General features: G+C 32.3%; 1 protein-coding gene across 6 annotated transcripts in view; it reads right to left on the bottom strand.

The window, feature by feature from the left end:
• Positions 1-25,080, bottom strand: part of LOC148619687 (cadherin-23-like) — a 185,604-nt gene that overhangs the window by 5,781 nt on the left and 154,743 nt on the right. For 5 of the 6 annotated variants that reach the window (XM_088579858.1, XM_088579859.1, XM_088579860.1 and 2 more), the window contains 19 exons: positions 23,896-24,148; positions 22,745-23,011; positions 20,351-20,947; positions 18,702-18,817; positions 17,807-17,914; positions 16,880-17,048; positions 13,917-14,011; positions 13,314-13,451; positions 12,931-13,039; positions 11,406-11,663; positions 9,376-9,512; positions 8,686-8,848; positions 6,865-6,993; positions 4,948-5,087; positions 3,974-4,159; positions 3,236-3,324; positions 1,892-1,981; positions 1,502-1,570; positions 845-1,036 (listed from right to left, as the gene is read on the bottom strand). In XM_088579858.1, coding sequence (XP_088435984.1) covers positions 845-1,036; positions 1,502-1,570; positions 1,892-1,981; positions 3,236-3,324; positions 3,974-4,159; positions 4,948-5,087; positions 6,865-6,993; positions 8,686-8,848; positions 9,376-9,512; positions 11,406-11,663; positions 12,931-13,039; positions 13,314-13,451; positions 13,917-14,011; positions 16,880-17,048; positions 17,807-17,914; positions 18,702-18,817; positions 20,351-20,947; positions 22,745-23,011; positions 23,896-24,148 — 3,305 coding nt within the window. Of the gene's footprint in view, positions 1-844; positions 1,037-1,501; positions 1,571-1,891; positions 1,982-3,235; positions 3,325-3,973; positions 4,160-4,947; positions 5,088-6,864; positions 6,994-8,685; positions 8,849-9,375; positions 9,513-11,405; positions 11,664-12,930; positions 13,040-13,313; positions 13,452-13,857; positions 14,012-16,879; positions 17,049-17,806; positions 17,915-18,701; positions 18,818-20,350; positions 20,948-22,744; positions 23,012-23,895; positions 24,149-25,080 lie in introns of those variants that run through there. The other variant, XM_088579862.1, reaches the window with a different exon arrangement.

Raw genomic sequence — 25,080 nt, 5'->3', positions numbered from 1 at the left:
AGTGCACTTATTGTTCATTACATAATAATTTTTCAGCACCTAGACTTTTATTTCAATCTGAATTCTTCTTTAAATCTAATTTTATAGTGATCTCACTTTTGGGTTGAAATTTGAGTTGAAAGAATAATCAAGGGAACCAAGGTTATAGTGGTAATCAAAAGAATGTAATCCAGGGACAAAGACCAGATATGGAAAACAGACATACACAACAAAGAACATGAAGTAACTAAAATCATACATACAAAAGCAAATGAGCAACTCAGACTCCAAAAAAACTGGGAGCATGAACCAGGTGCACCGGTAGGGTAAGAGTCCAGTTGAGAAAGGTTATATTTTTGCTATTTTTTTATGAACTGTGATCCTGATATGGTAGAAAGGACTACTTTTTTATGAACCATGATCCAGATATGGTAGAAAGGACTATTTTTTATGAACCATGACCCTGATATGGTAGAAAGGATTTTTTTTTTTATAAACCGTGATCCTGATATGGTAGAAAGGACTAAACTTCTAAAACTGTTCTTAAAGGAGCTCTGCTTTGATATTAACCTAATTTACCACCCATGCGATTCCAAAAAAGGTAGTCAAGGAAGTTACTGTTAAAAAAACCCTTCAGTGCAGTCTAAGGATTTTACAGAACTGAAATCTTATTACAGATCAGGGTAGGGAACTCACTCAAATTCTAGCCAGTCAAATTGAATACAATTTTTCAATATATTTACTATATGGCTATATAAATTTTTGCTTAAATTAGTCAGCCCTGCCAAAAAATAGCCAATTGCGGGCTGGCCGGCAGACTACTATTTCTAACTCTGAATAGATATAATAGCATGTAAAGGCTTACTGTTTCCAAGTGTAGTGGGCCACTATGATAGAAATTAAGGTTGCAGCAAATATGAACACACCAATCACCACAAGGGCTATTTCAGCCACCGACATTCCCTGTGGTGGCACCAACAATGTACGGTACCGTACTACTGTTATATTCCTTGGGTAAAACAAGCTGTTTATCTCTTTGGTCTTGCTTTCAACAATACTGTAGAAAAAGTAAAAAAAATTACATACAATGATCAAAGCATTTCAAACATTAACTGCAAAAAATAAAGGTCATAAATACTGTCAACAAATAATTTAAAAACCCAAGCTAATAGTTGTAAAAACACACTTCAATCATGGTTTGTAATAAAGCAACCAGTTTCCGACTTATTCATTGACTTCGAGACAACAGGGTTAGTTAACCTCAAAGTCCTATGAGGGGACTGATTGAAAACCTCAAGTTATCCAAGATTTCTATTCATCTGAAGTAAAAGTGTATTGGAGTAAGGAGAGTTTTGCTGGCACTTTGAAATTAGTTCGAATTATCCTAGATTTTGACTCTTAAGCAATTTTGATGGAGTTGTGGATGAAAAATGTGAATAGACGAGCAAAGGAATAGCATTTTCACTACATACTCCAGGTTTTTAAAAGAGAGTGTATAAAAAAGCCTCAATAACTGTAATACCTGACAGCTTCTTCTTGAGAAAGGACACTGCCCACTGTTTCATTTATACCATGGAAGTATATATCTGTTCTGAAAATATATAAATTGAGAGAAGTCAATTATTAAAGCTGTAAAATAAATATCAACTTTTAACCCTATAAAATTCACAGCAGATTTGATTTGTTGTTCATTCTTTCTGTCAGTATTTTTGCTCATTGATCATTATTAGATGTTTAAAAAATTACAGAATTACAACCCATAGTCAGAATTATTGTTTTAAGATGCCTCATGGAACATGAATATATTATGCAGTCAATCTTCCAAACCAATGGTCTTCATTTTCTAGATTTTCTTTCCTTATTACATACTAGCATGATTACAACATGTAGTCCATATTTCTAACCAACTTACTTAGAGAGGTCCACAGTGTGGGTACGACTATCAACATGGACTCCATACTTCTCCATCTCCACATTAAATCCTACTATTGTACTGATATTCCTGTAAATAAACATCTTCTATTGAAGACTACATGTAAGTTTGTGTTAAGACACTCCTACAGTTTACATTTTACGAAGCATGAACTTTTGAATTAAGTAATATCAGATGATCTAGTGGCAGATCCAGAATAGGGGTGCAGGGGGTTGGCATTTCCATTTTAATGTAAAATTGACAAAAAATGGTAAATAATGTCCTAGCATCCCCCTTTTTCTCAGGAACCCCTCCTTTTCAAAGTGTCTAGATCCATCCCTGTGGTCACAATGCACTTTTATGTTGGTACTAAGCACCAAGTCAACTGCAGTATCTTATAAATTGTAGTCTGAGTAAGAATCTACTAAAATAAACAGCTGGACTAGAGCATATTATATGCCAAAACCCCAATTTTACCTACAGGGCTGTATTCAAGATTTCTGGTAAGAGGGACATTAAAGTGGAGCAAGATTCAAAATATTGTGGGGGTAAATTTTTGGAACATTTCATGCCTGTGAATCCACGATAAAGTGCTCTTCCTTCAATAAAGACTAACACTATAACATTATTTGTTATTCATTTTGTGTTTTTACTATATAGATTAGGACTCAATTTCACATCTTTTATAAAAAGTTTCACTTTATTTGTTTTGGGGCTTTTCACACTTTGCTTTATGGTATGGGTTTTCCCTATCACTGAACACCGTGCTGTGACCTGTATAAGTTTAATTGTTCGTTGCTTGGTATTTGGTGGATGACTGTCTCACTGGTGATCATACCATATTTCCTATTTTTATACTTTACCAAAATCCCAAATGTGCATTAGAAATCACTGACTACCCAATGGGTAGGCAGATGGAAGCATATCACCGTACCTCTCAAAAGGTGTAAAACATTACTTTTATTATTTGTACCATCAAAATTATGGAATAAAGCACACTCTTGGTGTATCTGTTCCCAGGTATAAGAAACAATAGATATTCCAATAGATAAATATACTTGGCACAACTGGTAAATACCCTGGGTTATTGTGGTTTAGTCAAGTCAGAAAAATTGTTGATAACAGACTTAACAAAATGTAACAAAATAAATACTGGTCCTAGTACCATTCATTTAATTTATGCTACAAAATATTCAGAGATATATTACATGTAACCAGAAAATCTACATCATTCAATCCATGTTAAAGTCAAATGTTGCAGTAAAAAAAAATATAATGAAAATTCATAGATATTGTCAAAGATGTATATTACATCCTAAAATACAATAATGTTCCATATAATACCTCAGAATTGTCTCATTCTTAACTTCAAACTCTGACGTTGGTATAGGTATAGTCAATACAACTTTGTTAGAGTTGGAAATCACGAGGAACTGGAAGAAATATACACAATAAAAAATATGGCTACATGTGAAGGGTTAAGCTACATCATTTAAAGAATACCCCCATTTAACTATTTCTGTCAAATTTATGCATCAGCTAAAAAAATACTAAATCTTTATGCAAAAGCGATGACAAAAATCTAAACATTTTCTCCAATAAAAGATGAGAAATCTGTCATGAAAATTTCCATATAGGCAGCAGATAGGGCAAAAAAGCACAACAAAACAAAGCAAAACAAATGAATTTACAAACATTGAAATGCTAATCAAAGATTAATTACTTTCAATATAAAACAAAACTGAATTAAAAATTAACAGTCAAAAATAAAATCATTAGTTTCTTTTCCAAAACAAACAGACGTCAATGTAAAATTAACACACCTAATTGCAAAATTACTGGACAAAATTCATAATTAATGCCAGGTGGTGCAGCAAGCCAAGAATTAATGATAGATGGTGCTGCTTTACTTTCCTATGTCACACCTTTATGACCACATATAAAACTAAGAGTGGCAGTTCATGTCATAATTACGTTATTTATAAAGTGCTACTTTTTCTAAACCATACTTCAACAAAGTAGCGTGATACTTTTGATTTTGATATGTAATTACTCTTTTCCATACATTGATTTGAAAATTACCTTTACAGAGATACTGGTAGAAAAATTCCCATCATTAGCTGTAAGCACAACTGTGTAAGTTCTTCCATATTTAACCTTTATTTTACTGTAGATTTTACCAGTCAGACTACCAACACCAAACTTATCCTTGTCTTTTCCACCAGATATACTATACTGTATTGTACTGTTTAAATCTTTATCATCTGCCTGTAAAATATCAAAAACACAAATACTATTCATCTACCCTGCAGGTTCAATCTTTTCAAATTAAGCAAACAAAATTCAATAGCCTTCAACAAGTTCAATACTTATTTTGAAAAATACATGTAAAAGATGAGTTGCTGGTCCTAACCATCCAGTTTGTAAAATGGACACTTAATAAAAATATAAACCTAAAACCTTCACCAAAGTGTAATCTGAATGTAAGGGAAAACAGCAGCAAACTAATTTTTTGAATTTCAACTTAATGTGTTTTCCTATAAGCTTTTAATTCAACCTAATTAAAACTACTATATCTTTCAGCAAAACTCAATGAAGGATATCCCTGCTACCCACCCCAGTAATCATATGAAAAGTCATCAAACAGGAAATTGATGTTGCTTCATTTCAGAAATTGAATGCCACAATACAGCATACCTATGTAAAACTTCTGTCAAAATATCAAATGGTTGTATAAATAAGCAGTTACAGAAAAATTGTGGATGAACAAACAGACGAACAGAAGGAGGAATGGACAACATGATCACTATATATATATGTCAAATACAATAGGGTAGTATAATTTGTTATGGTTTGTTAAAATTTTGCTAGTTCATCATCATGGATACGACTTTGTGGATTAGAGAAGAATCTTCAAGTTTTGAGCATAATATTCATATCTTGTTGGGAACATGAATAATGATATGAACCAATGACAAAACCAAATATTTTGTACCCAACAAACAATAACGTTTCCACCGGAACATTGCTTTTGGTTTTCTGAATTAATTTCTTACTATTATTGTAGTGACTAGATCGCCTACACCAGTAGTATCTGGAACTCCAATTGTAATGATCTGATTTGAAGTGAATGATGGTGGATTATCATTCTCATCCTTCACATTGACAATAACAACCAGTAGTTCTCCAAGGGTGTCTGTTGGATAAAGGATATACAATATATTTCATGTCCAATTATAAGTATAACTTTCTGAAAGCCATTTTTCAATATGGGGAAGACCTTTTGATTTTGAGGGAAGCCTTGGAAGAATTTCATATTAAATATTTTGACACATACCTTTTTGAAAATAAATATTTTGATCTTGAAGACAGGAAAAATAATATTTTGATCCTTTCAAAATAGCTTCCCTTGATTACTCTTTCAAATTATTCTGATCCAAACATAATGCTTACTCATAATGAAAATAAAGAATTTGACTTGATGTATGAAAAAATCCCTTAACACAGTGAAAATAAATCTTTTGATTTGAAAAAATATTCTGAGCAACATCCCCCCACCAAATATCAAATGGTCATCCCCCTGACAATAGTGATCTAAACATCAGTCTAGAAATAAACATCAGAACTTACAAAACTGCATCCTTTAAATCAGATTAAACAGTTGCTCATGGAAGGTTAAATGAAGAAAAGAATATAAGTAACAAAAAAATGTGTCTTGATAAAATATGTCTTTTCTATAGTGACTAGAGCTGTCATTCTAATTCAAAACCCAAAAATCACTTTATTCCTTGTAATAAGGAGATAGACCTAGGGTAAGGGACATAACTTGAAATCAGTGATATGTTTGTATCATATCCAATTTCACCAAAACCTATCAAGCTTTCATTTGAAACAGAATGAAATCAATCCAAGTTACTTTGATGCTTACATGAGATTTATATAAAATGCTAAATACGAGCATTCCAATGATTTGTAAGAGTTGTGTCCCTTACTCTAGGTTTACCTCCTTAAACTTGGTTGTAATGCTGCTGATGAGGGTTACATTTACAGCTTACCAAAATTCATAGAATTTATTTTAGATTGGTATTTTGATATTTTCAAATGGTTAAATTAGTGAGGTTATCTCCCTGTGCAAGAATTTGACAAGACATATTTTTTCATGCACATAAATATATGATCTTCAACTTTCATATAAAATAATGAAATAACATAATATACTAAAAAAAGTACTTTTGCATATAAAATTCAGACACTGCCAGTTGTAGAGGTGACTAACAGTCTATGAAAACCCACTTATTTCTGTGTACATATACTCCATATATTTTATTTCTGTATTTAGAGCTGTATTTTTGAGAAAAACATGCATTCACCTCCCAATTATATTAACCAAATCAAGAATGATAACTCTTGCAATGGGCCAATTCCATACACAATCTATATGACTTTTGTTTAAAAGGGCAACAACCAATTGACAAACTGAGACTGGTTATATCGTCTGTAACTGAATAAAAACAAATTTTAATTTGCACAAAGTACTTAAATAGCAGTCTTTATAAAAATCAGAGAGGAGGTGATTCATGCATGTCAAAAACCCACCAAATACAGTTTTATTTCTTTTTCAGACACAGATCTTGATCACATAACCAGCCTTAGTTTTTACATTTGGTTGTTGCACTTTTGAGATAAAATTTAGATTGTATCTGAAATTAGCACTTTGCAAGAGTTGTCGTCCTTGATTTGGTTTGATTTGGTTGATTTTAGTGAAATGTTAAAGTGCAGTTTTCTCAAAAGTACAGATCTAAATAAAGAAAGGACTATTGTCACATACAAATATTGCATATGTAGACCAAAAATGCATCATCTGACCCATGGGTTTTTCTACACCACGAATCACCTAACCATAGGCAGTGCCTGAATTTCATATGGACTGGTACTTAAAAACAAAGCAGTGAGTGTACTAGTAATTAATTTACCTCTTTTTCTTCTATTTGAAGATACCTTAGCTCTAACATGTACTTCATACTTGTCCATCATTTCTCTATCTAGTTTGGCTATACAGAATAACTCTCCAGTTGTTTCATTCAACTTAAACACATTGGTAACTAAAACAAAATGCTCGTTATTGATTCATGATTTTCAATTCAGGTTTTCAGGATGCTACTTTTCATCCCTTTTGTCACTACAGTATCAGTAAAAAAATGGGTATACAGCTATGTTTATAATATTGAATACATGTTGGTTTTCTTAAATGAGAGATGAACCAAAAAAAGCTTAACTTGTTAGCTTAAATTTTGTCTATACCAAGTCCATTGCCATTCAGTATGCGGTACAGTAAATATTGAAATTTTGTGGGGTATTACTTTTGTGGTCTAGCTGGTCAAACATTTTGTTTGGGTGTAATTTTGGTGGTCAGACATCTCAGTATAAATATCTTACACAAATTAAACAGGGAAAGTTTTGCATGGGTGTTATTTTGGCAGACACTTTTTGACCCCAAATGCAGCAGATTTCCATGTTCACAGCGACTTCAGATTTCTCAAATTTAAGATTTCCTAAAACCCCACAGTAACCCATCATTCCATCTATCAAACCACTTGAAATCTAAGATATGAGAAAGCTTAATAATCTAAAAACCAAAAAAAAAAAAAAATTAGAGCAAAGCACAACATCAAACCATTAAAATTCTGTTTTATAGCTGTTTTGTATAGCATAGGTGGATTCTCGGGGAATATTCTGGAGGTTGTTGGAAAATTTTGTGCATTTGTGCATAATTTGAGCAAAAGTGTGCAAATGAAAGCCTAGACCACCCTTATTTCATAAGTTTAAGGGTTGAAAATCCCTCTTCTTTAATTTTTAATATAAATAAATATCTGGATCTTCCCCTGTTTATTATATTGCTGAATTAAGAATAAATCATTAATACACTTATTATTAGTAAGTAATAATAGTAGTTTATCTATTGAAACATCAGTGGAGGATCCAGAGTTTTAGGTAAGGGGGGCCCCAAACAAATTTCTTCTTAGTGAACCAAATTTGCTAGGGGGGTTTGGGGAAGAAACTTTTGAAATATTAAACCTCAAATCCAGTATCCTGAGGATATCTTGAACAATTTTTCAACAATTTTTAAAAATTACAATTTCTAATGGGGGGGGGACCAGGCCCCCTGCCCCCAATCCACCACTCAGGTGATATTGGCATCCATTGATACATTCAGGTGATATTGGCATCCACTGATACATTCAGGTGATATTGGCATCCATTGATACATTCAGGTTATATTGGCATCCATTGATACACTCAAATATTGTACCACAATTTATTTCCCTTAAACTTTCATTGTATTATAATGTTTCAATTTGATAGGGGGTTCTTTCCATATTTTTTAATTCATTATTTCATGAAACTTTTTTGCTTAAGTTTTATTACTTTTTAACAGAACTAGGGACATAATTACATGTGGTTTTTTAATGAATCAATTCTAACTGTAAGTTGTAATTTGGCCCAGTGGAAGAAGGTCAAAATTTAGGACTTTTAGCACTGTTCATTTGACATGTCTACCTCATTTCTAGATCACATACATTAATTAATAAAAAATGACAAATTTTTTTTATACCAAATCCCACTTGGAGGCATCTAAGACAGAAAATTTTATTAAGTTTGTGCAGGTGAAATTTTTTAAACTGTTCAAATGTGTACATTAAACTGCATATAAAATATAATTGTGGTTGCTTGCCTTCAGGTCTATGATTATGAGGGTTACTTTATAAGGATAATTCATAGAGTACTGTGCCTACCGTTAGGAATGATTTCCTGAAGCTCGTACTTGAACACAGCATTGCTCCCGTCAGTATAGTTCAGGTCTATAAGTCTGTATGTTCCATTTGTGTTCTCTGGCACAAATGCTGTGAATCTATTGTTGAACTTCTCAACATTGCCCGTGATTATATGAACAAGGACCTGTATATAGATATAAATGGTAAATCATACTATAAGCCTTTTTACATTTTACTACGAAATTTTGGTAGCTAGTTGAAGAAGTCTTGTTTTTTTATGACATAAAAATTAATGAACTTTGTTATGTTACACAATATAATAGAACGAAACACAGGAACAAGAAAATAAAATGTTTACGTTCTTAATCTGAAAAAGTTTATTAAAAAAATACTGTAAACAAAGGAATTACTGTAAGGTTTTACAATGAGAGAGTATTTTGACATAAAGCTAAAATCTCATTAATGTGTAAAATAACATTACTTCTAAACTCACAGCAATTTGCCACATGATGAAGGAAACAAGATGTTTTAACTAATCCATAATTTTCCCTTCAAATTTAAATGGCACATATTTCAACAAAACATTTGCAATTTCTGATAGAATTAAAATTTGTGGTACTCAAAAACTACAAAAAATAACTTAACAAACACAGTAAAAACTAATGACATTTACAAATCATTGCTGTCCACATAATAAATTGTCAATCTAACCTTGGTGTAATCTGTAGTAGTGCTATCAGATGCTGATATATTCAGTGTATACTCCAGAACTGCTGTACCTAACCTGCTGGACAGAGTTATCTCCCCTGATGTTGGGTTGATCTGGAAATGATTTCCTCTGTTCCCGTCTAAAATAACAAATACCATACATATGTAAAGAGTGGCAAAAATGTTGACATATAATTCCTACCTCAAAATGCACCTGACTCAACCACAATTGTCTCGCATTGGTTGTAAGTATCTGATTAGATAACCAGTAATACTAATACTACTCCCCATTCTGTAAACGGAAGCAGTTATCGCCAATCTACTCAACAAATTTAATTCTTCAAGGAAAATCGTTGCATGACAGCTCATTTTTGAGAGAAAAATATAAGCAATCTATAAAGAATTTTTTTCTTAAATTATGGGCAAGAACTTGTTTCATAGGAGAGGATGAAAATTTAATTGGTGAGAATTTCTTGATAGCAAGAACTACTACTTGACCAGCATAATACTTGTAGTTTTCAGATGTAATTGTTATCAATGATGGTAATTGATTGTCCATAGAACATACATGCCCTCACTTCAAAGACTCAACCAATCTGTTAACAAGAAGTAGAATATTCATTAAAGAAAGTCTTAAAAATCTCCTCTGGCTGAAACTATATACCAAATTTAAAAACAACAGTCATAAATATTTTCAAGACAAAACAACACAAATTAGGTATGTTGAAATGTAACATGGAATACATGCTAAAACTACTCCTTTGAACAGTGTAACAGTTTTAGCTGAAAAATTACAAAAGTAAGGACATGTACATTTAATTAGGTGTCTTTGTATCATGCAAAATCTGAAAAATATGATACACCCCAAAAAAAGCTACATATTTTTATCTTTGAAATTAAGTTGTTTTAAGGGTCTATATCCCCCTTGATTTTAAAATCTACAGTGCATTATATATAATTTTTATCTCCTGGGTTATATGAAAAACAACATGTTACTTTCGGTTTACTATGATATTTTAAACAAAATATAAAAAATCAAAATATGTAGGCTTTACAACCATAAATCACATTTTGCATGATTCTTATATGGAGTGCTACTTAAGTGAAATTAGATGTCTGGTTGACAGTAGTATATCCCAATAACCAAGTTACAAGAATCAGACAAGGTACAACTTCAAACAGTGATATTGTTTTGGTTTTTTTCAAAACTGCATCACTCTTTTTTAATTGAGAATATTATGTATCATTTTTTCTCTGAAATGGAAAATTTTGAATAATGGTAGAAAGCCTTGTATTTTTTGCTAAAAACATAAATTTTATAAAGGATCAAATAAAAAAGACAAGTCATATTAATCTGCTTAATTTTGAACATATCCTACATTTCTACCACCAATTGGGAAAAAATGGGTCATAAACAGAAATGGCAAGGTTACCATAAAATATGCATTTGATTGGAAATGTTGAAAAATACACCATGTCGGTAAACAGAAAGTAGAAGTGCAACAGACCTGAAATTGCATCCTATAATAAAGGACCCCAAACTGAAGTTGTGTACCAAATATCTAGTGGCAGTAATATATATAGTTGCTGAGAAAAATGTTATGAAAACATTTTCTCTGCCTCCAACCATTCAGCATTCTATAAGACTATTTGTATGATTGCAACCTGGCCAATAATTCATCTTATTAAGGCTAATTTTAGACAAACAATATCACTTCCTTACTGGTATCATGCTGATACCTTATATAAACTTCGTAACATGATGGGTTATATGTTTAAGATGTTGAAAAATTATGGGCCAGACTGACCTTCATTTGTACAGACAGACCCATGTACAGACATCAGTAACACTTAATGCCCATAATGCCTCAGTGAGGGTACTGGTATATTCTTTAACTAATGTACCTCTCTATTCATGATTCACACCATGATTATCAAAATTCTTTGGATTATGGTTAATTATAAAGTATGAAAAACATAAATAAAAAAAAACTATTCTCAATGGCATAATAGATTGTAAGACTTGTTCATACCTTCTATATTGTAATTAGCACCATATGGACCAGCAGAGACTGTTGTTATGAAAGAATTAATCGGTTCATTAATGTCCACTGATATCTCGTATTTAGATCGTGGAAAGTGTGGAGCGGTGTCATAAATGTCTCTAACATGGATTGTCAGGTCTAATGTAGAGTTGAGTGCAGGTGTTCCTAGGTCCATTGCCATGACGGTCAGATTGTATTCAGACTGCTGCTCATAATCCAGACTCTCTAATGTACTTATTGACCCATCTTAAATATTCAATAAAGATAATCATTTCAATAAGAAATAATTAATAATATGCAGGTAAAGCAATAATAATTAGACATTGCCCCAAACGAGACTAATACCCCTGCAGCCTGTTGAACCCCATATATTTGAGGACCAATGTGAAAACAAGATTCATATTGGACCCAATTTTTATTGGGGATAAACTAATCACTTTTGGTGCCTTTTCTAAAAGACTCAACTCCAAACCGCATTCAGTACAATTTTTTGTTGTTGACAACACAATGACAGAAAATAACTGTAAAATTACTTTAAACATAAATTCCTGACAATATGTACATCCTAATATGGTAATTTAACACCCCATTGAGTTTCATTGCAATCCCACAAGTTGTTAGGAAGAAGTTGTGGACAACTTATCAGACTAAGTTTTGCTGAAAATGCAAATAGATGTCACTTCTGCAATTTCTGCCCTAACATACATTATACACATGTCCATGTGGTTATATTAAACACAACAAAGTCTCATAACAATGCTGCAAGCTGCTAAAAAAAATAGTTCTGATGGAACAGATGGACAGGCGGAGAGACAGATAGGGTGAAACCAGTATACCCCCAAACTTTGTTTGCAGGGAGGGAGGGGTCTAATCATATAGCTTTCAGCATTATAAATACAAAATATTTTTTGCAATGAAAATAATTATAACATTGTATTTTTTCATATCAACCTGTGTTACAACACAAGACTTCAATATCAAGATCAAAAAGCCCTGCTCAAGGACTGATATAGGTTGTGGGATGATGCAAGGAATGATGTGGAAAACACAATGTCATAAACTTTTCAGTGCATACTTGAATCAGTACAAAAAAATTCTAAATAACTATTTCAAGTCTTATTTGAATCTAATTTCTTCATTCATAAACAAATTATTTAATTTATAATCAGGATGCTACTTTCTTTACCAATTACAATACCAACGATGAAGGGCTGATATCATTCATGTTGCTGTTGAGGTCAGGCTGATAAAAAGTTATCAGCCCAAGGCTGATATTGGCTTGCAATTTCTGGCAATATCAAAGGTGCAAAAACGTCCATATCACTTCCAAATATGTGATAACTTTGTTCTTCTAGAATAATGAATGATAGATAAGTAAAAAGCAGCCACTTTTCTAGAGTTAATGCCTCCATAATACACACAATATTTTTAAGTACAATATTCAAGGAAGGTCAATAATAACAATTTTGACACAACAAAAAAGTATGATATGATATATTTAAGTAAACCATACCTAGTGGATCTATTTCAAATTGTGGGTATGATGTTGTACTGCCAAACATATAGACTATTGATCCATTCAGACTGTTGTCAGGATCTGTCGCAGTCACGTTACAAACATACTGTTATAAACAAATAAAGCTGTTATCATCATTTTGTGAGTAAACTGGCTTGTAAAACTCCAAACTGTATTCAGTGTGATGTTTAGAACAATATCTCATGTTGTCTTTTGGTTCCTTCATGCATAAGATAAACATTCCAAATTTTACCAGTAATTTACTTTATGTTTGGCATTTACAAAAGTAGAACTCATCAAAATTTGAAATATATTTAAAAAATGTGGACAATATACAGATCACATCACATACATACAAACAGACAGCTGTAATCACTTACAGTTCTTGGGGGTTGATTCTCAGTAACATCACATGACATTGTATTGTCTGTAAATAGTGGTTCGTTATCATTCTGGTCTGTAACCGTGACCATAACTTGTACAGAACTGGATTTAGCTGGGTTACCATGATCAAAGGCCTGTTCAAATTCAAAGTAAAACAATGTTAACATACATACTAGTATCTCCTTTTATGTCTAACAAAAGCCATATACTGTCCTTATTTTACTTTTTCAAACAGCATTTATATTTTTACGTTTTGTTTCATGAAAAATAATAAAATTATAAATAAGAAATTTGTCACCCCATTAAAAAAATAAAATAAAATATGCACTTGTACATAATCTAGCTGTACAACAAAGTCTGCATCTTCAATATTGCGGGTTATTTTGGTGTTGTTTTTTTTTTTTTTTTTTTCAAAAAAGTGCATGAAAAATTTTGGTGTTTTCAATTTTTTGGGAATGATAAGTTGTGCACTAAGTATTAAAGCCCAGAGTTAATATTTCACAGAATTTATTTTGGCATAAACTACTTCAAAATTAGCACCTCATGAAAACTACCTGCCATACAGTATTTAACCTTCAATTTTGGTTGATAGAACATACCACTACTGTTAGATTGTAGTATGGTTTTGTTTCTCTGTCTAATGTTCTATTTATAGATAGTAACCCTGTCCTGGCATTCAGTATGAATTGGTTGTCTGAAAAAGTCAAGGAATATTTCATGAAATCACTGACTATAAAAACAGTGAAGACATGTGACTCAGTTTATATTTTAAAAAAAATAATTTCATCTCTGAATTATCTCCCTTTACCACTTACAGTGCTTTAAATAGTGAAATTGTCAGAAATTACATATGTACCCACAATTTTTAAAGTATGATATATCAGTTTGTCTACCAGAGAATCAATTAGGAAAAAATTCCAAAAAGGGGATAATTTCTTGATATTCTAGTAGATATTTTTGTGACAGATTTAAAGCACTTTGTTCAACATTTAATTAAAACAATCCAATTTTTTTTCAAATTATTCAAAAAGAAAGTTCTTATCAATTCACTATTTAGCATAAACATTTTCAAAGGGAAACCCAGGAAGTCAACCTAGGAATTTCTGTATACATTGTATTTCTGTTTATATTGTAGTATATGTACAAAACACTAAGATATGGAATAAATGACCATGACACAATGATCCAGCAAAACAATTAGATATGGAATAAATGTCCATGACACAATGATCCAGCAAAACACTTAGACATGGAATAAATGTCCATGACACAATGATCCAGCAAAACGCTTAGATATGGAATAAATGTTCATGACACAATGTTCCAACAAAACAATTAGATATGGAATAAAGTCCATGACACAATGTTCCAACAAAACACTTAGATATGGAATAAATGTCCATGACACGATGATCCAGCAAAACGCTTAGATATGGAATAAATGTCCATGACACAATGATCCAGCAAAACACTTAGATAAGGAATAAATGTCCATGACAGAATGTTCCAGCAAAACGCTTAGATATGGAATAAATGTCCATGACAGAATGTTCCGGCAAAATGTTTAGATATGGAAGAAATGTCCATGACACAATGATCCAGCAAAACACTTAGATATGGAATATATGTCCATGACACAATGTTCCAGCAAAATGCTTAGATATGGAAGAAATGTCCATGACACAATGATCCGGCAAAACACTTAGATATGATATAAATGTCCATGACACAATGATCCAACAAAACGCTTAGATATGGAATAAATGTTCATGACACAATGATCCAGCAAAACACTTAGATAAGGAATAAATGTCCATGACAGAATGTTCCAACAAAACACTTAGATATGGAATAAATGTCCATGACACAATGATCCAGCAAAATGCCTAGATATGGAATAAATGTGCATGACACAATGATCCAGCAAAACGCTTAGATAAGGAATAAATGTCCATGACAGAATGTTCCAGCAAAACGCTTAGATAAGGAATAAATGTCCATGACACAATGATCCAGCAAAACACTTAGATAAGGAATAAATGTCCATGACAGAATGTTCCAGCAAAACGCTTAGATATGGAATAAATGTCCATGACAAAATGTTCCAACAAAACACTTAGATATGGAATAAATGTCCATGACACAATGATCCAGCAAAACGCTTAGATATGGAATAAATGTTCATGACACAATGATCCAGCAAAACACTTAGATAAGGAATAAATGTCCATGACAGAATGTTCCAGCAAAATGCTTAGATTTGGAATATATGTCCATGACACAATGTTCCAGCAAAATGCTTAGACATGGAAGAAATGTCCATGACACAATGATCCGGCAAAACACTTAGATATGGAATAAATGTTCATGACACAATGATCCAGCAAAACACTTAGATATGGAATAAATGTCCATGACACAATGTTCCAGCAAAATGCTTAGATATGGAAGAAATGTCCATGACACAATGATCCAGCAAAACACTTAGATATGGAATATATGTCCATGACACAATGTTCCAGCAAAATGCTTAGATATGGAAGAAATGTCCATGACACAATGATCCGGCAAAACACTTAGATATGATATAAATGTCCATGACACAATGATCCAGCAAAACGCTTAGATATGGAATAAATGTTCATGACACAATGATCCAGCAAAACACTTAGATAAGGAATAAATGTCCATGACAGAATGTTCCAACAAAACACTTAGATATGGAATAAATGTCCATGACACAACGATCCAGCAAAACACTTAGATATGGAATATATGTCCATGACACAATGTTCCAGCAAAATGCTTAGATATGGAAGAAATGTCCATGACACAATGATCCGGCAAAACACTTAGACATGATATAAATGTCCATGACATAATGTTCCAGCAAAACACTTAGATATGGAATAAATGTCCATGACACAATGTTCCAACAAAATGCTTAGATATGGAATAAATGTTCATGACACAATGTTCCAGCAAAACACTTAGATATGGAATAAATGTCCATGACACAATGATCCAGCAAAACGCTTAGATATGGAATAAATGTCCATGACACAATGTTCCAGCAAAACACTTAGATATGGAATAAATGTTCATGACACAATGTTCCAACTAAATACTGAACTACAACATTCATACAGAGAAATCCTTACAGTAATGAATTTCTTATTTTACACAACTGGATAATAAAGGTGTCATAGAATGTTTTTTTTCATATTGGTCCTGTATAATGTCCTTGGACCAGTGGTATTGAACCTCTGTGTTGCCTCATCCAATACAGCTATCCTTGGCCCGATACAACTGTCCTTGGATATAATACAGGACCAATATGAAAAAACACATTTTATAACTCTATAGTATAAAGGTAGTATGTAATACTTAAAATAAAAAGTACAATCAAGTAGAACATACTTTACACAGCAATCTATAGACATTCATAAAACAAAACACATGTTTATATCTTCCCATACAGCTATCATTTAAGTTTTAATAAAAAGGACTTCCCTGGGCAACTGCAAGAATAAAAATAATCATGAAAATATGGAAAGTTTACCAGGATTGTGGAGTAATTGATATGACACATTCCCATTCTGTCCACTGTCCTTGTCAGTAGCTATGATCTCTACACCAGGGGACACCACATTCTCCTCAACAACATACTCGTAACTGCTCTGTTCAATATCAGGAGCATTGTCATTCTGGTCAGTTACTGTAATACTGACCTTTAAAATAAAGAAGTATTCATAAAAAGTTAATCAAAGGGTTATTTGAGTATAGAAAATAGTATCATTGTAGAATTTATAAGCAGTAATATAGAGATGGATATCAATGTAAACTTTTTCTCACTATCAAAATCAAAGAAATAACAAATATATCTATAAGTATACAGTATAAAAGAATACCTCCAGGGCATCATTTCACAAAGCAATCGAAGACACATAAATCTTAACAAACCAATGAGACTTATGTTCACATAATCTTACATGAGCTTTGTGAAACAGTGCCTAGCACCTGTAGAAAAAGCAAAGTATGTATCTATGGCAAAGTCGAAGTTGTGCTAATGTGAAAACACCAAATTCATATGTCTTTTCTTGATAAAAACTTCCAAAAGTTTCATAAAAACATATCAAGAGTGTAGGGAGTTTAAATTATGTGATGGAAGAATGGAGAAACAGAAATTATGATCATTATATAAAATATCATGAAAGGCTGACTTATTTGCCATTATTTCAACAATTTTTTTGTTTATCACCACAAAAAAATCTTTTCAAACTATTTTACCCAGCAAAAAGTTTCCTAAAACTGAGAAAATTTATTGTAGAACAGACAGACAAACACCCACAGTAAAGGGCCCTTCTTTTGAGTTGATAATAACATTTGACAAAGTAAAAAAGAAAGCCGTAATACACTTTACCTCCACATTAATTGTCTAGTTACTAAACAATTTATTGTGTACTATGATATTATTGGCAACACTTACAACAGTATAAGCTGTTCTCTCTGGAATCTTTCCATCTGTTACTTGTACAGCAAAGTGAAAACTTGGAGTGACCTCTCTGTCAATGACTGAAGATGTAGTTATATTACCCTAGTAATGAGAAATGGAACAATCTGAAGTCTTATTTTAATTTACAAATCACTGGTATTAAGCCAATGCTGGTGGACCTCAAGGGTATTAACCAGGCCTAGAACAATTTACTTGTCAATCTTCAACTTCCTATGTACTTGGTTCTTATGCTACTGAAGAGTCACTCCTTGAAGTGCCAAAATTAAACAGACCAAAATATAACATTTTTGAAAATTGAGGCAGCCAGTATATATTGGTGTATTTGAAGGTGTGGACGAAAACAAGATGAATATTGTAATATTTGTCTGCATAGCAATTAAACTGACCCTTTGTTTTACCCAGGTAAAGCGTAGTCATGATTTTGATACTGGAAGTGTTAAGATTCTTTTTAGGATAATACATGATAGTTTGATACCACCATGAAGATATCACACAAATAAAAAACATTCATCATTCTGAATGCACCAAAATTAAAGATGCACATTTTACAGAAAACTGTCAAAATAACCCAAAACCAAAATATCTGAAATTTGTGGTAGCACTCTAATTTAAACAGTCATCACTCATCTCAAATATGCTGCTAGCTTAGCAAAGAAGTGATGACTGCCAATTTTAAAGTCTGGTAAGATTCATCTTGGGACCAAATCCCTTGACCTCTGGCACAAAGGGCGAGCAAGCTACCATTGAGATCACCAAGGTGATAATAATTTCTGTGTGAATCTAAAAATAAATCTAAACTTACAATTTTTGCAGAATGAATAACCTTTGTTTATTATTCTATAGAGTAACTTAGTTCCTGTGTACTTACTGAAACCTGGGCTACATTGAAGTACTTCTGTGAGTTAGTACCATGTATGAGTGAATATGTTAATTTGTAATTAGTTCCATTCTGTACAATAGCTTCAACAGTTTCTATAAAGGAACCTGTCAAATGAGATCAAATTTACTTAATTATTAAACCTCGACCACTGTTTGGGAAAGAAACATAACAAAAGAAGGCACCATCCACTTTATTTCTGAGAAGGTCTGCAATTTTTTTTGCTTGTTTGTATATAAATTTTCTGGTCTTCGGAAAGAAAATTCTATTTTCTTACCCCATTCAACAAAGTTGCCAGGGTATATATATATTCAATAGAGCAATCAACAGCACCAAGACTTGAGTAGAAATCAAAAGAATATATTCCAAGGATAAAAACAAGACAGGGAAAACAGACACGCACACATAAAGAACATAAAACAACCAAAATAACCCATGAAATGAAACAGAAGTAAATTAGCAACTCTGACTCTACTAAAAACTGGACACATTGAGCAGGTGCAATGGTAAGGTAAGCATCCACTGCTTTCAATAAACACCAACATATTGCTCATAAAATGTCATGTCCATTTGTCAATCCTTCATTCTGTCTTTGTGTCACAGCATATTTTAACCTGGATAGCACTTACATTTCCATGAAACTTTGGGAATTTGATAGTAATAGTAAAAGTTTACATGGGATTGATTTTTAGAGACATCTGTGGAGGGAGACCACTTTTTTTCGGGAGGGGAAATTACTTAAATATAGATTTGTGCACACAGCATGTTGTCACTTGGGTACCACATCCATCTTTTGATTAATTACATTCAAACTTTGGTGAATGGTTAGTAGCAAAAAATCTTGGATAGGATTTGTTTTAACAGAAATTGGTAAAGGGAGACCACTTTCCTTTGAGGAGGACTATGTAAAATAATATTTTGCTTGTTTCTTTGTTTGTTTTTTTTTTTAAATCAAAATTTCAATGTTTTTTTCAATTTCAGACTTATAACTATTTTTTCTTTAAACAAATCCAAGATCACCTAACTGTAATAAAATGGTTGGTGCCTGGGACATTTCCCATCAAGTACCATCCCTATCAAGGTTAGTTTCACATACATGTATAAATTAATACATATATACTTATTTTCCAGATATCAATTTTTGTGGTTTGCCAAAGTTTCTTTTGTTTATGAAGTTTTCAATCTGTCAAATGATCTACAACCTCTAGGATTTTAATGAGAATCTTAAATATCTTTTGGATTTTTTCTAGTGGGGATTTTGACAAAACCATTAAAACAATGAAAACTGTACCCTATCCAGAGTATACTAGATCAGTTGAGTTATTACCCAAAAGCCATTCACTCATAAAAAGAAAATATATGTCAGTCTCTTATTTTTGACAGCATAGAAATTTGAATCAAGATATAAAGACTAAATTTTCCTTTTCATGTTGGTAAAATGAGTTATAATTTCATTGAAATGCAATGCAAATTTACATTCAAAAACTAAATTTTCTAAAATTCTCATGAAAATTTTCAAACATATCTATTGAAGTGATGATTTCAAAGAAGACTTTTTAGAGTGAAGTTATATTGTCAGAAGATTTTCTCCATTTTTGCATGATTCTTACAAAGACTTGCACTTAGCCTTTACAACTTACCAACTGGAATATTCTCAGCTATGATAATATCATATACTGGTTTGAGAAACACAGGAGCCTGGTCATTAATGCCTTCTACAAAAACAACCAGATCTAGGGTAGTATTTCTTGAAGGGAAACCACCATCCATAGCACTGATTTCTAGTTTTAACTCTGCTGTCTGGGTGGCATTCTTCTCCAAGATATTAAGTCTGTTTAACGAGTTCAAGTCTACTTGAGCATTAATAGTTACAACACCTGTCTTAGGATCAATTCTAAAATAATTTTTAAGATCAGGTGCCAAGTTCAAAAATTCAAATTTGACCTCTGAATTTTCTCCTGAGTCAATGTCCTTGACACTTGGTAAGAAAATAGGGGTTCCAATGGGAGATTTTTCAATGATGGTTGCTATGGCATTTGATATCTGATCACCATCTGCATTGAAGAATTCTGGGTAATTGTCATTCATATCCTCTACAGCAACACCAAAGGTGGTTTCTGTGAAACATGGTGGATTTCCATGATCCACAGCATACACAGAGAAGGAATAAAAATTTTGTTTTTCTCTGTCCAGTTCTCCATTTAATACAAAACTATTGTCATTAATCATAAATGGAACTGTAAAAGATAAATGAAATCAATTAAAAATCAATTTTAAAAGCATTTAAACATTTTTTTTTACATAAATGACAAAATTTCTTTGAAAAACTGCTTGGGGAGGGCACTCCATATAGTTTCAGATAGGAGTAAGCAGCTGCCAAATCTAGATACTCACAATGATCATCAAAATGAATACATATGTACTTCGTCAGACAAAAAATTCACCGATAATCACATAGACTAGTTGATGCTTGTTTAAATATTTACTTGATTAATTGTTACATTCTGGACTTTATTTCCATCTTTATAATTCAGCCTTATCATATATAAATAATCTGATTTCCCTAGAACTATTATATAATTGGAAGTACTTAATAGTGACCTATTCCAGCGACTCATTCATATCGCAATTAACAGAGCATACACTTTCATCACGGTTAATGATGAGAAAAAAAGTATTTATATCAAGCTTGAAAATCTGGTGGATTATATGGTCTAATATGTACCTAGCCCACATAATTTTGCCTCTTGGGAGGCTAATTTTTATTTTACTTGGTGTTCTCCCTGCAAGGTATAAATGTCAGATGAAAAAAATTGCCTTAGTGAACATATACAAATGAAAGAAATCATGACTTATTTCTGTTTTGTATTATGAACTAAAAACTGATGAAATTTCACATCACACATTTCAAAATTAATTTAATGACAAACAAACTACAAGACATCTGTCCACAGGACATTGATACCCATAGCATTCATAAGAATTCAGAAAGTGAATGATGAACACTTAACCAAAAATTAAATTTTCATTCAATTTAAATCATTTCAAAGGAGATCTTTGGGACAAAAATTAATAATTCCAAAAAACTAAATTAACAAAGTTGTTCTGGTTAATAGGAAATTGTTATGTGACAGGAGTCCAAAAGCTTACTCAAGCAGCAACTCATCAAGATGAAGTTATATGTACACTATGTACATACAGCTGTAAAACTTAATGTCTCTGACACCTAATGGCAGGTGCATAATAAAAGCATAAATCTAAAGAAGTTGACATAGGGTCAGGGACACAACTCATACAATTTATTGGAACACTTGTATTCAGCATTTTACATCAATCTCATGTAAGCATCAAAGTAACTTGGATTGATTTCATTCTGGTTCAAATGAAAGCTTGATAGGCTTTGGTGAAATTGAATATGATACAAACATATCACTGATTTCAAGACTTATGTCCCTTACCCTAGGTCTACCTCCTTAAATCAGAAAGTGTTGATCTGTTAAACACAGACAGTCAGCATTCAAAGGTTGAAGTAGATAAGGGGTATAACTCCTAATAAGCAAATACAAAATTCTAGTACATGGTGACCAAGCTTTGTTGCTGTTTTTTTTTTAACATTCATACAAAGTTTGGTTCTAATTTGTCCAGTAAGGTCAGAGGAGAAGATTAATGAAAGTAACATCAAAACAGCAAAAACACATCCGAAAGGGCAACAACTCCAACAGACCCCCGCAAAAACCTGACCATAAACAGACCCCATCATGCCTAACACCCCAACCCACCGGAAGGAACTTGGCCTTACCTTACTGCCTAGAAGATGCAAAAAACTGCTGCCTGACCCCTATGTTCCACTCTTAGTACAGTGGTCATGGGTGTCCACAGATAAAAAATCCCCCATCAATTCAAGGCAGTGTCCAAACTTGACCTGTATTTAATGTTCTTTAAAAAAAAGCTAAAGGGTACAGCAGTTCGTTGAAAAACAAATATATACTGGGTATATATTGAAAAACAATGCTTATAAAGCTGTGTTGTAGTACCTGAATCATTCATGTAGAAAGACACCAGCCCATTCTTTCCCCAATCTTCATCAGTAGCAGTCAGGTTGTAGATAACTGTGTTATTGATGGTATCTTCTGGTACCTTAACAAGCCTGGTTCCCTGGAACACTGGACAGTTATCATTAGAGTCCTGCAGTATGATGTGAACAGTAGTGTTTGTTTTCTGTTGGCCATCAAATGCTTCAACATTTAACTGGTATTCTGGTTTCTCTTCTCTATCCAAGTTACCAGATGTGTATATCTCACCTTCAATATGTCAACAACAATAATGTGATTGAATGTTCCAATGGTCACCGTATGATAAAAAGAAACTTAGATATCAAAAATAATTTAATTACTGGTAACAAATTTAATTAACAATTCAAAATACAATGTATCACTACGCAACAAAAACTTAATTGTTATGATTTTAGACTTTACCTATGAGAGATAGATCTATTTGTACTCAAAGAGTACTTGACTTTGTTGATAATTCACTACTATATTGTTATATTGCCGATGTCTCAACAAACAGGAATATATTGCTAGGCTTCCTATAACGCACGCTGTGTGTCTGGGTTAAAAGTCTCTTCCTAACAGCACACATCATTCTAAATTATATCACTTCAACAGAATGATTATGAACCATTTATGTTTCAGAGCATCTACATATATGAGATATAGCTGTGGCTCTGCCTCTAATAATGGTGGCATCAACTTGTGTAGGTTACACCAAGGTTAAAAATATAATATTTAATATTTCTGAGGATTTATTACTTACAACACTTACTAGAAAGAGTTACCAATTTGAAATCTGAATACATGTATGTTCGTAAACCCTAAAGTTGGATTATCTCCCCTTACTGACATCTCAGTAATACTGGTCTTCTGAAATGAAGCCTATCTTTTCTATAAAGTTTCATTAACATATGTTCAATTGTTTGAGATATGTTGTGCATACAAGAGATGTCTGGATAAACAAATCTCAATCAATTTCAATAAAACTATGCTTTAATACAACAACTCAAATAGCAGATACATGTTGTATTTCAAAAAGCAATGAGAATTGATACTCAGTAATAGGGTTTCATATGTATAGATATAAATGACATAGTGATATAATAAAATAGTGTAGTTTAATTGATGTATACCTGACAAAATATCTATATAGAACTTTCCATCTGAACCTGATGAAATTCTGTATCTGTTTGTCAAGTTGCCATTGATGTCATCATCTGTTGTCGTAACAACACCAACCTTTTGACCTGAACCAGCTGATTCACTGATAGAGAAGGTATAGTTGTTTTCATTGAATTGAGGTGCTTTATCATTGACATCTAACAGTGAAATTGTTAGACTGACAACAGCAGAAAGTCCAGTGCCATTCCTGTCTGCTGCTTTTACCTGTAAATATGTATAATATATACCAATGTAGATATGTGTAATATAAAACGGTGTAAATGTGTATAATATATATCAGTGTAAATATGTATAATATATATCGATGTAAATGTGTATAATATATACCAATGTAGATATGTGTAATATAAATCGGTGTAAATGTGTATAATATATATCGGTGTAAATATGTATAAAATATATTGGTGTAAATATGTATAATATATACCAATGTAGATATGTGTAATATAAATCGGTGTAAATATGGATAATATATACCAATGTAGATATGTGTAATATAAATCTGTGTAAATGTGTATAATATATATCGGTGTAAATGTGTATAATATATACTCCGTCTGTGCAAGTCCCGACAGGTTAGTCAAGGACGTTAAAAAACCCCTTAGTAGTATAATATATATAGGTAGCTCTTCTCTACTCTACAGTAATTTCTGGTACAGAACTATATACTTGGTTTTGGTTAGATGACTACAGGACTCTATAGACAGTTTTGGTGAGAAGATTACAGGATGCTATAGTTGATTTGGTAAGTCCATTACATGATTGTATATTAAGTTTTGGTGAGATGAATACAAGACTTTTTACTTGATTTTGCTTAGTTGACTACAAGACTCTATAGTCAGTTTTGGTGAGAAGATTACAGGACCCTATAGTTGGTTTTATAAGATGATTAAAGGATTCTATAGTTGGTTTGGTAAGATGATTACAGGATTCTACAGTATGCCTGATAGATGATTACAGGATTCTACAGTATGCCTGATAGATGATTACAGGATTCTACAATACGTTTGATAGATGATTACAGGATTCTACAGTTGGTTTGGTAAGATGATTACATGATTCTACAGTATGCCTGATAGATGATTACAGGATTCTACAGTTGGTTTGGTAAGATGATTACAGGATTCTACATTATG

Source organism: Perna viridis, chromosome 4 (assembly GCF_037379345.1).
Source record: "Perna viridis isolate PV_CMFRI_1.1 ecotype Kerala chromosome 4, ASM3737934v1, whole genome shotgun sequence".
Classification (NCBI taxonomy): Eukaryota; Metazoa; Mollusca; class Bivalvia; order Mytilida; family Mytilidae; genus Perna; species Perna viridis.
Note: the sequence above shows the minus strand (reverse complement) of the source record. Positions and strands in the feature narration are given on the sequence as shown.